Source organism: Hypomesus transpacificus, chromosome 10 (assembly GCF_021917145.1).
Source record: "Hypomesus transpacificus isolate Combined female chromosome 10, fHypTra1, whole genome shotgun sequence".
Lineage (NCBI taxonomy): Eukaryota > Metazoa > Chordata > Actinopteri > Osmeriformes > Osmeridae > Hypomesus > Hypomesus transpacificus.
The window spans coordinates 12,012,561-12,024,867 of record NC_061069.1 but is presented as its reverse complement, the minus strand read 5'-3'; the positions used below and the strand labels follow the sequence as shown (position 1 = coordinate 12,024,867).

Here is a 12,307-nt window from a genome sequence, read left to right as displayed (position 1 = left end):
ATTTTCCTTTCCCAGTGGAATGGGTGTGCATGTCTGTGTATGTGTATGTCTGTGTATGTGAGTGTGCATTTCCTCTCCCAGGCAATACCTCTCTTACCCATAATGCAACACTGGAAAGGAAATCTTCCTTTGTTTACCTGTGTTGCACAGTCTTCTTGATTCCTCGCAGAGAAAAAAAAAAAGGAACTTGAGAAGGAGAGGTGTAAGAGAGATTTCGTTTCACACTTTAGTTTGAAGTTGTATGTTTGCTAAAGCGAACCTTCAACTCCATGTTGGGAGAATTTTGAGAGTTTGAACCAGAATTCCTGAGTTGACAGAGTTTCTGTGTTGCCGTCATTAGCGTGTGAGTGTGTTGAGGACAGACTGGGGGAGGAGCCTCTATTTAACTTCCTTGTGGAGGTGGGGGTTGAGGAAAGCAAAAGAGTGGTGGAGGACAAGCCATGAGGGGAGGAGTCCCAAAAAACTCTCTCGTCTTATTTGATGAAACACTGATCACATGAGGTCAGAACTTCACCAACAGAGGGAGAAGTCAGTGTTGTATTTTCTGTCCAGGTATGTGTGTGTGTGAGAGAGACAGAAAGAGGACAAGGGAGTAAGAACTTTGGAATCTTATCATGAGAAGGTGAGAAGTGAGAAACACAGAGGTGCTGAGTTCTGTTCTGTGGAACAACACACACACACACGTGTGGCGCAGGAAGAATGCCCACCAACTTCACGGTGGTGCCGGTGGAGGATGGTAGCAGGAGAGGGTCTCGGCATGGGAGTGTCTGCTTAGAAGAGGACAGGGAGGGGCTGACCCCTGGGGGATACTCAGGTAAGCTGGAAACACCAGGAACGCACACACTCACTCTCATTCTCACACACTCACAAACACACTCACTCTCATTCTCACACACATTCACACACTTCACTCATGCACTCACTTATGCAATCTCACGCACTTGCACTCACTCACTCACTCATTGCACACACACACTCACACACACACTCACACACACACTCACACACACACTCACACACACACTCACACACACACTCATTGCACACACACACTCATTGCACACACACACTCACACACACACTCACACACACACTCACACACACACACACTCACACACACACTCACACACACACTCACACACACACTCACACACACACTCATTGCACACACACACTCACACACACACTCCGGCTCACCCTGACGCATGCTGGACAGGCTCAAACAAGTGGGATGTGTTTCTGTTGAGGAAACCGAGGTCGTGGTTTAGCTCACTAGATGAGGGATAAGCATGACTTGTAGTACTTGTTTGTGTCTCTTTGTTGACAATCTAGGGTGTTGTGTGAATTTGTCTGGTCCTTAAATTAGTAAATCCTAATCCTGCGTCAACTAACATTCTCATGAACGATATTGAATGCATTTTAATAGAAGTCGAAGTGTGGAGAAAGTGTGCTTAGAGACAGCTGGGATCTCTTGAGCTTGTTTGTGTCTCTGATGTGGGATCAGCTTCTGGGAAGTAACCAAGACTTCCAGAAACCCTTCTCCCTCTCTCTCCGCCCTCCAGCTCTCTGTTTCTTCACCCCCTACTCCCTCCCTTTCTCCTCACTTGCTTCATCCCTAGATTCCAGGAGAGGATCTTTTGTCATGCAACCATGTCTGTCCTCTTTGTCTCTCACTTCTCTCATGTGTTCTCTTTGTTATTCCCTGACTGCTGTTTTCTCACTTCCCCCCTCCCTCTCTTTTTCCCTTTCTTTCAAACACATTGTAATATCCGTACTTTTCTGAGGGCTGTCAGTATAGCAGACTTATTTCCCTGTGGCAATATTGCCAGCTATCTCTTCTTCACTGGTTTCTCCTCAGTCAAGTATTAACTTGTTGTGAATGACAGATTGTTCAGCTTCTAGTTCCTCTTTGTAGGGAAGTCGTTTGCTGGTGTGTCTTTGGAATGTCATTGTGGTTAATTGTCAAGCTTTCACAGGAAAACACTTACTACTGTTGGCGCTGTGTGATAGCGTGAGTGTGGGAAGAGGGGCATCTATTCATAGGGGATGATTGAAGCCAGATGTGTGAGTGTGTGTGCACGTGTGTGTGTGTGGACGCGTTTGTGCCAGTGTCTAGTGTTTTCTTGTTTGTCTCTCTCCTCTGCCTATCAGTGGTATTTATTGGCCCCTGGTCTATTGGTCTGGGATGAGGGTTAGTATTTGCTCCAACACGCCTCTTCAATTGGCTGACTGGCCTTACTGCAAATATTTAACCCTTTACCCCTGGTCTCTACACTACATGTGCATGCAGACTTTATGCCTGAAAATACCTTTGACTTCAAGTCACATGAAGTGGTTTACCCACCATCACACACAAAGATGTGCAAAGATGTGGTTTGTCTCTTAACATGTTGTGTAATCTTACAAGGCTTCCTGTGGTGATTCACTCAGCAGATAATTCCTCCAGCTGTCATGTTCACTCCAATACTCAAATAGTAGCAACACCCACCTTCTGAAAATGTGGACAGGTCCTGTGGGGATATTGACATTTTATAAATGTGATGTTAGACCAGAAATTTCCACTGGGTGGGGTAAACACCAGGTCTTCCACCAAGAGGTGTCTATCTGTAGAGGAAGTCCTATTAAATCTGCTGAAGACAAACCCAGTCTGGTGGTTAACCACACTGACTGCAGGTCTTCAACCACACTCACTCAACCACTCATTCCAAGTGAGATATAATTGCAGATTGCAGTGGCCAATGTCATCGAATGTCATGCGATTGGTGCCACCAGCATGCTGTGCAGACAGTCTTTGTTTATATTGACTGTGTGAGTAATATACCTGGTAGAACAGGTATTTGTGGTTGCATAGTGCACTTGTACACACAAGCAAACAGAATGTTTTACAGTCAAATATGTAATGTACTGGTGTGTCATTCAGCAGACATTTTTATCCAAATCACACACTATTTAAGGGGGCTTTAAGCACCTTTGGACAGTCATATCCTCTACCACTGAGCAGTACTCACACCCAAACATAATATTTTACATTACATTACATTTAGTCATTTGGCAGACGCTCTTATCCAGAGCGACTTACAGTAAGTACAGGGACATTCCCCCCGAGGCAAGTAGGGTGAAGTGCCTTGCCCAAGGACACAACATCATGTGGCGCGGCGGGGAATCGATCCGGCAACCTTCTGATTACTAGCCCGACTCCCTCACCGCTCAGCCATCTGACTCCCTCCTAATATAACAGGTTAATGAGCAGATGTTTGAGTGTGAATAAGGACATAACAAAAGTATTCATAACATTCGGTGAATATAACCTACCAGACCCTTTGTTGGCCAAAATCACTAGGTTGTCATTTCCTCATGTCTCATATTTCTTGTTGATTCGTTGAGTACCATATTTAACTTTGATATGGGGTTTGTATGCTTGGCCTTGCTGTTAGTGCCGAAGCTTAGCCTTAAACTGTCTGAGATTGACACTGCTGAATGTACCCATAATTACCAAACTCTTTTCGCTTGCTTTTCTAAAGAGCTATTTTAAATTCTGCGTGAAATATGAGGCTTGTCTCGACAGGATGGGGTCCTTTCTGCAGTTCTGTGTGATCTGATTGGGGCACTACCTCCATAATGTGTGATCTGATTGGGGCACTACCTCCATGATGTGTGATCTGATTGGGGCACTACCTCGATGATGTGTGATCTGATTGGGGCACTACCTCCATAATGTGTGATCTGATTGGGGCACTACCTCCATGATGTGTGATCGGATTGGGGCACTACCTCGATGATGTGTGATCTGATTGGGGCACTACCTCCATAATGTGTGATCTGATTGGGGCACTACCTTCATGATGTGTGATCTGATTGGAATACTAACTCGATGATGTGTAATCTGATTGGTGCACTACTTCCATGTCTTTACATGGGATGTCCTAGTGGTATTTACATTTAGTTATTTAGCAGACGCTCTATCCAAAGTAAGTACATGGACATTCCCCCGAGGCAAGTAGGGTGAAGTGCCTTGCCCAATGACACAATGTCATATTTTGGCACAACAGGGAATCGAACCAGCAACCTTCTGATTAGTAGCCCGATTCCCTAACCGCTTAGCCATCTGACTCCCTATTTGTATGGTTCTTGTTGTTCATGGTCTCCATTTAGTTTACCTGCTATGGAACTGATGAGTGTTTCTCTATGAAGAAGCCAGCTATGGTATTGCCTAGTAAACCATCATCATCTTAAACCAGCGTAGCAAACAGGCCAACTGTTGTTAACATCAGATTAAATTACTGACAATCAATCCAAGTGGAGAAGGCTCCAGTATTGTTCCAAATTGCACAGAAGTCTTTGGCAGAGTCTGGGATTCCGCAGTAATGTGCTTTGTCCCTTCCTAGTTTTATATGCTCTGGAATGTTTCCCTGGGGCTATTCTGTTGCTGCCATGCTAGAGAAAATGACACTTAAAAAACAATCAATAGATGACGTCTTATTGCTTGTGTACTTTGTAAAAGTTGTATTTGTTTTCCAGTGTGCTCTCTCTGTGTAACTGTGGCCTTTTTCAACTGCCTCTTATCATCTCATCTGTACAGGCTTGATCAGGAAACCCATTGGTGACAGTGGGGTTTGGTAAACTCTTAGCTGTGTCTGTGGGCAGGGTTCTGGTGGGCTAAGGCAGCAAGGCTTATGATCCATTCTGTTGAAACAGGCTGATTTGTGATTTGTTGGCTCATTGCTCCCCATCGCTGTCATGTTCACAGAGGACCAATGGGTACATTCAAATGGTGGCAGAACCTCCAAACAGTAGCACTGAGCAGTGGGGAAGTGATGACATCTTGTGGCGAATCACTTCCCCCCCTCCTCTCTTCTCTCCTTTTTACCCCCTTTCCCTCACTCCTTTTTAATTCTTTCGATCTTTCTCCACATCCCTCCATCCTCCCTTTCCCCAATTTTCTGTCTCTCTCGCTCTCCAGAAGAAGCTGTGTCGTCTCTCTTTCTCTTTCTCTTTCTCATTCTCATTCTCATTCTCTTTCTCTTTCTCTTTCTCTTTCTCTTTCTCTTTCTCTTTCTCTTTCTCATTCTCATTCTCATTCTCTTTCTCTTTCTCTTTCTCTTTCTCTTTCTCTTTCTCTTTCTCTTTCTCTTTCTCTTTCTCTTTCTCTTTCTCTTTCTCTTTCTCTTTCTCATTCTCATTCTCATTCTCATTCTCATTCTCATTCTCATTCTCATTCTCTTTCTCTTTCTCTTTCTCTTTCTCTTTCTCTTTCTCTTTCTCTTTCTCTTTCTCTTTCTCTTTCTCTTTCTCTTTCTCTTTCTCTTTCTCGCTCTCTCGCTCTCTCGCTCTCTCGCTCTCTCGCTCTCTCGCTCTCTCGCTCTCTCGCTCTCTCGCTCTCTCGCTCTCTCGCTCTCTCTCTTTGTCCTTCACGTGCTCCCTCCATCCCTTTACACTTCCTCCCTCTCTCTTTACTGGCAGTGAGTGTGTGTGCCGACGCCAGCGTGTGTGTGTGTGTGTGTGTGGGGGGGGGGGGGGGGCGTGGTGGTGCTCAGGTCAGGTGCTGCACCACCCTGTTGGGACAGCACTGGGACTGGACTGCATATAGGACAGAGTAGGGATGGTACTGTCCCAAGAAAATACACACACACGCACGGGCATATCCAGCTGAGCCAAAGCTGCTAAGCTACACAGATCAGATAGAGCAGATATAGAGGACTGAGTTCTAGACAAGCAAATAGACAGACAGGTAGACAGACAGACAAGCAGACAGAGAGGTATACAGACATGCAGGAGGGCAGGTAGACAGACAGACAGAGACAGACAGACAAGCAGACAGATAGAGAGATAGAGAGGTAGACAGACATGCAGGAGGGCAGGTAGACAGACAGGTAGACAGACAGACAGGCAGACAGACAGACAGTATCTAGCTGAGGGGGATCAGACTGGACCGGGGTCACAGCACCCCCACAACTCCCCCCCACTACCATGGAGAGAGGGGAGGGGTCCCGGAGACGATCAGGTCAGTGTGGGTTTTGTGTGTGTGTGTATATTGTTTTGCAGTATGTACTGTGTGTGTGTATATTGTTTTTCAGTATGTACTGTGTGTGTGTATGCATATTGTTTTGCAGTATGTATTGTGTGTATGTGTATGTATTTAGGTGTGTGTGTGTGTTTGTGCAGCCATTTAAACTCAAGCCAATTTTAAATATATGCAGTCTGGCCTATACATTCCAGAGGAGTTGTAGAAGTGTGAACTCTGCAGGGACTCTCTGTTTGCATTAGATCCTTGTGTCTACAGGACTACTGCTTTGTGTGTCTGTCTGGTTTGAAGTGTTTATGTATGGTGAGGGGAAGGAAGAGGGTTTGTGTTAACACATAGAGACTTGATTACACAGATTTTCCATGTTATTGTGTGTGTGTGTGTGTGTGTCCATCAGTCCATGCGTGTGTTTCTCACCTTCAGGCTGTGCTGTGCTCAGGTGCAGTAGGCAGCTTATAGATGAGCTTCACAACAGGCTTACAGAGATATAAATAACTGCTATTGTCTTTCAGTAGGAGTGTAGAGACGGTGGCGTTGTCATAGTTTGGGGCACACCTGATCGTCCCTGTCGAGGGTGACGCTGGACCCTCCTCTCAACAATGCCTGTGCTGCAGACTCTGGGTCATTTGGACATGGGGCAAGATTCGGTACTGCCATATTGATGGCTTTCTATTGGTCATGATCTTGGACAGGAAGTTGTGGCTGGTTTCGGCTTACCCCCCCTCCAGTTTGGTTCAGGAAGGTTGGTGTTAAAGGGGCATGGCTTTTTGTTGAGCAGTGCAGAAAGGATGGGGTCCTGCTCTGCATGCACACACACATACACACACACACATACACCAGGAAAGCACGTACACATACGCACACAAGCAACCACACACACACGCACATGCAAACACACATGCACATTCTCACCTCTCTGTCTGTGAGTCAGGTCAGATGGAGTCAGGTGGCTGAGCGGTTAGGGAATCGGGCTAGTAATCTGAAGGTCGCCAGTTCGGTTCCTGGCCGAACCAAATGACGTTGTGTCCTTGGGTGTCCTTAGGCACTTCACCCTACTTGCCTCGGGGGAATGTCCCTGTACTTACTGTAAGTCGCTCTGGATAAGAGCGTCTGCTAAATGACTAAATGTTAATGTAATGTGTCTGTCAGGCAGAGCAGCAGGATTATAAATATGTAATTAATGACCGAGAGAGTGTCTTCCTCACTGCACACATCTGACACCAGCAGAACTATCCCCGGGAAAAGCTTACAGGTGCAGCCAGACTTCAGTGCTTTTCCTTCAGGGATCAAAGGTTCAGTTTGTGTATTTGCTTTGTCCTGCTTCATGAGACCCCCCCTCCCCTGTTTCAGACTATGGTACAGTCTATCTATACCTAAACTCAGACTTCCAGGTCATGTTATGGTTGCTTTATGCACTGGTGCAAACTGCTGCTAAAACTGTCCTGTGTGTGTGTGTGTGTAATGAGAGGAGACAGCAGTGAGACAGTTGGTCAGCATTGCCCTTGTCCAGGTATACAGATCTCCATTGTGTCAGACAGCAGTTTTAGAGCTCTCTGATGTGCAGGTGGGGGTCAACCCTTAGCACCCCCATCTTTTCCTGACAAGCCCAAACTACCAGTAGACCATAAGGACATCACTGCCCAAGCAAACAGAAAATGTATACGTAGAGTATACTTACAAAGTGTATACGTACATATGAGGAAGTTGTCAATAAGTATGTGAAAATACCAAATCAGTTCATTTTAAGTACACTTTGAAAAATTACAAATAATGAAAATATATCACTGTAAACTCTAATTTAATGCATTTTAATCAGATTTTCTTTTTTAGAAAATTACTTTTCTGCTCTGGTGGACATGCTTAAGTTATGCAATGCACATATACCAATGTTCAAACCTATCTGGAGTGAGGTTAGGATGTGAAACTGTGAGCTTGTTGTTTGGTTTTGAGGGCTGGTGAATGATGACGTCAGCATCATTGATCAGCCTCATCAGCTGTGGCCGTGTGATCGTGACTGTAACATCCCAGTTGGTATTGACTGCTCTGCTAGACTATAGTCCATCTCCACAAGTGAGATCAATTCAGGTTCTGGAATTTAAACCTTAGTTATCAGTCAGCTTAGTGAAAAGTAACACCAGATACAGAATAACAACCAGATTGAGGAGGCAGGAAGGTTTTTGGAAAAGTCTGTCTGAGCCTTGAATATTCAGAGAGCTCCAAACAGAAAGGACACTGGTTCCAGTGGTGAAAGGAAGTTTCTGATGGCGGTCCGCAGGCGTGTGGTTCCATAGTGATGACGACACGTGACTTTGGTATTTCAGTTGGAGATGACACTCCCAGAGAGAGCAGGCCTTTCATCAACGACGAAGACAAAGGGGCCTACTACGATGGCAAGAACATGGCCCTGTTTGAGGTAGGGTCACTGCACTCCTCTCTTCACAGCCTGCATGGCTGTCGCTATCCTCCCGCTCGCATTCCAGCTTTGATTGTCTCAAGCGTCTGTATATTTATCTATACTAAGTTTATATTTTAGCACTTCTTTGCTTTTCACAATGTATGCTTCATGTTTTGGCTACCCACAATGTTTTGTGGCTATCTCGTTGTTTATGATCATTGACCTATGCACTTTTTGTAAAGCTCTCTCTTGGAAGTCGCTTTGGATAAAAGCGTCTGCTAAATAAATACATAAAATATCTCTGTCAGTCTTAGATAATTACGAAGGCATGTTCAGTATGTGTAGGAACTGGACTGACTTTCAGTCCTGGTGTGTTTGTGTGTCTTCTACAGGAGGAGATGGACAGCCACCCCATGGTGTCCTCCCTGCTCAACAAGCTGGCCAACTACACCAACCTCACACAGGGCGTCATCGAGCACGAGGAGGCCGAGAACGAGGAGGGGGGCGTCAAGAAGGTCACCGTCACGGTAAACAAACCTGCGCCGCCATCTTGGATCTTCAAAGTGTCTGCATCCTCCTTCACGGAGGATCTCCATGTGTCCTTCTGGAGTTTCGGATCACATGTGTGTGTGTGTGTGTGTGTGCGTGTGCGCAGGCCCCTCAGATGGGCACCTTCATCGGGGTGTACCTGCCCTGCATGCAGAACATCCTGGGGGTCATCCTCTTCCTACGACTCACCTGGATCGTCGGCACAGCAGGCATCATGGAGACCTTCGCCATCGTGTTCATGTGCTGCGCTTGTGTGAGTACACACACACACAGTACATACACACACACAGACATAGACACACATACTGTACATATACACACACAGAGAGACATTAGCACACCCACACATAGATGGCAAAAGTACACACATCCTTCACTCAAGTAAAAGTACAGATACTCACGTTTTTCACTCAAGAACGAAACTTTTGTAAAACCACATACAACACCAAAAAGTGTATCCAAAACTTTATTTTCTAAACTTTTAGATTAAAACTAAAGCAACGAGCCTGAATTAAAATGTCAGAAGTAGATACTAAGGAAAGTACTGATACCAGAAAAATCGACATAAGTAAATTAACGAAGTAAGCTATTTGTACATCCTATCTCTGCCCACACATGCACACAAACACACACTAACATTCTGTGCCATCAGTTACCAGTATCTACATGTCTCTCTTATTTGTCTGTCTCTCTACCAGACCATGTTGACTGCCATATCCATGAGTGCTATTGCAACTAACGGAGTAGTACCAGGTACTGTTCAACCTCAAGCCTTTCTTATCTCCGTGTAAAGATCCATTCAACCAACTAACCAACCAAGCCCAACTGTTTCCCTCCAGCTGGGGGCTCGTACTACATGATCTCCAGGTCTCTGGGTCCAGAGTTCGGAGGAGCCGTGGGTCTGTGTTTCTACCTTGGGACAACGTTCGCTGGATCCATGTACATCCTGGGAACCATCGAGATCCTGCTGGTGAGCAGTGGGCTGGACGCCTGGGGGCGGGGGGGAGGGGGGGTGGTCTCTCTCTCTATCTTAACCCTTTCTTCAACCTCCAGTGGTCTCAAGTTATGGTGTCCAAAGAGAGGTGTCCCAGAATAATGAGATTCATCTTTCTCTCTCACCTACTCCCTCTCTCTCTCTCTCTCTCTCTCTCTCTCTCTCTCTCTCTCTCTCTCTCTCTCTCTCTCTCTCTCTCTCTCTATCCGTCCCTCCCTCCCTCCCTCTCTCAGACCTACATCGTTCCCAGCTGGGCAGTGTTTGTGGCAGAGAAGCAGGAGGATGAGAAGGGAGCTCTGCTCAACAACATGCGTGTGTACGGCACCTGCTGCCTGGCCCTCATGGCTCTGGTGGTGTTTGTGGGGGTGAAGTACGTCAACAAGCTGGCGCTGGTGTTCCTCTCCTGTGTGGTGCTCTCCATCATGGCCATCTACGCCGGGGTCATCAAGACGGCCATCGAGCCGCCGGATTTCCCGTGAGTCAGACGCACAGGGCTCACTGCAGTCCGTACTGCGACCTGTTAGTTACAAAAAGACACCGTTGACACGCAGCGCATTCGCCAGGAATCCTTTTTGACATCCGTTTTTAGAAAATCTCCCTTCGAATCATCCAAAAGTTTTGAAAACTAGAAACCTTTTTATGGCGTGTTGTGTGTAAAAACAGCTGAAATATTGTTTTCAACCTTTCAAAACTTGTTTGTAGATACTTTTATCCACACGCAAAACGATTCAAAAACAGTTTCTACTTTTCTTCAGAAAGGCAAGCACACCCAAATATAGAGTTCCAGGACTGTATGGTGAGGTAATGGTGTGGGCGTTCTCTCCTCAGTATCTGTCTTCTGGGGAACCGTTCTCTGAAGAACCACAACTTCGACAAGTGTCTGAAGACGGAGGAGATCAGGAACGTGACCCACACCACTCAGCTGTGGGGCCTGTTCTGCGACAGCGCCGCCCTCAACGCCACCTGCGACGAGTACTTCACCCTTAACAACGTGACGGAGATCCAGGGCATCCCGGGTCTGCTCAGCGGGGTCATCTCAGGTCAGAGGTCATGCGGAGGATGGACGGAGGGAGGGGAGGAGAGATGGGTGTGTTTCTCTTTCTCTTTACACTCTCTGTGATGCATAACGCGTGTGTGTGTGTGTCCGTGTGTGTGTGCTGTAGACAACATGTGGGGGGACTATGGTCCCAGTGGTATGCTGGTTGAGACAAAGAACCATGCGTCGGTCCCCAGCTCAGGACAGCTCCAACGACATCAACAAGCCTTACGTCTCCAACGACATCGCTACCTTCTTCACCCTGCTGGTGGGCATCTACTTCCCCTCCGTCACAGGTACTGTAGCCTAGCAACACACCTTCCCCTCCGTCACAGGTACTGTAGCCTAGCAACACACCTTCCCCTCCGTCACAGGTACTGTAGCCTAGCAACACACCTTCCCCTCCGTCACAGGTACTGTAGCCTAGCAACACACCTTCACCTCCGTCACAGGTACTGTAGCCTAGCAACACACCTTCCCCTCCGTCACAGGTACTGTAGCCTAGCAACACACCTTCCCCTCCGTCACAGGTACTGTAGCCTAGCAACACACCTTCCCCTCCGTCACAGGTACTGTAGCCTAGCAACACACCTTCCCTACTGTTTGTTCTCTCCTCTGCTCTTCTTTGCTCTCTTCTACTCCCCTCTGCTCTCCTCACCTTTCATTTCCTGATCTTCATCTCATCCTTGTGTGTGTGTGTGTGCAGGAATCATGGCAGGCTCCAACAGATCAGGTGACCTGAGAGACGCTCAGAGGTCCATTCCCATTGGCACCATCCTCGCCATAGCAACCACCTCTTTCATCTGTATCCTTTAACACAGAGTTGATGTGTGAGGTATTGGTGTGTGAACGTGTTTTTGCTGCAAACCCAAGTGCTTTTTCCATCTTAACTTCACCAAACAGACATTTCCTGTGTGGGTTTGTTTGGAGCGTGTATTGAAGGAGTTGTGCTGAGAGACAAGTGAGTATGAGATCAATGTCCTGTTGCTCTGTACCCAAAAAATAATCATTAAACATGTTGTTAAACCTCAGCCATATCTCACACAGCTACCCTGCAACATATATTAATCATAAACTGTCAGGTTCATACAACGGGACAGCAACAGTTGGCATGATGGCAGGCTAAAAGTGTGTGCTTAAGTGTGTGTGTGTGTGTCTCCTGATACAGTAGCATGTACTGCTGTGTCAGGACTCGCAGTATCTCCACACTCTCACAGTACGGTACAAAGGTAAACCTAGAGGACGTGTCTTGCAGGAAATAACCAAGCCAGACCAGTGTTGTGTTAAACCGACTGAAACTGAGCAGATCCA

At 46.5% G+C, this 12,307-nt stretch overlaps 1 protein-coding gene across 1 annotated transcript; it reads left to right on the top strand.

The window, feature by feature from the left end:
- Window positions 1-111: 111 nt before the first annotated feature.
- Window positions 112-12,287, top strand: LOC124473050 (solute carrier family 12 member 7-like). Its single transcript, XM_047028291.1, is given in 12 exon segments — window positions 112-814; window positions 8,344-8,435; window positions 8,810-8,944; window positions 9,073-9,219; window positions 9,665-9,719; window positions 9,806-9,936; window positions 10,194-10,435; window positions 10,789-11,000; window positions 11,124-11,194; window positions 11,196-11,292; window positions 11,703-11,801; window positions 11,900-12,287. Coding segments are annotated over 12 exon segments (1,458 nt in total). The 5' UTR covers window positions 112-699; the 3' UTR covers window positions 11,962-12,287.
- The last annotated feature ends 20 nt before the right edge of the window (window positions 12,288-12,307 follow it).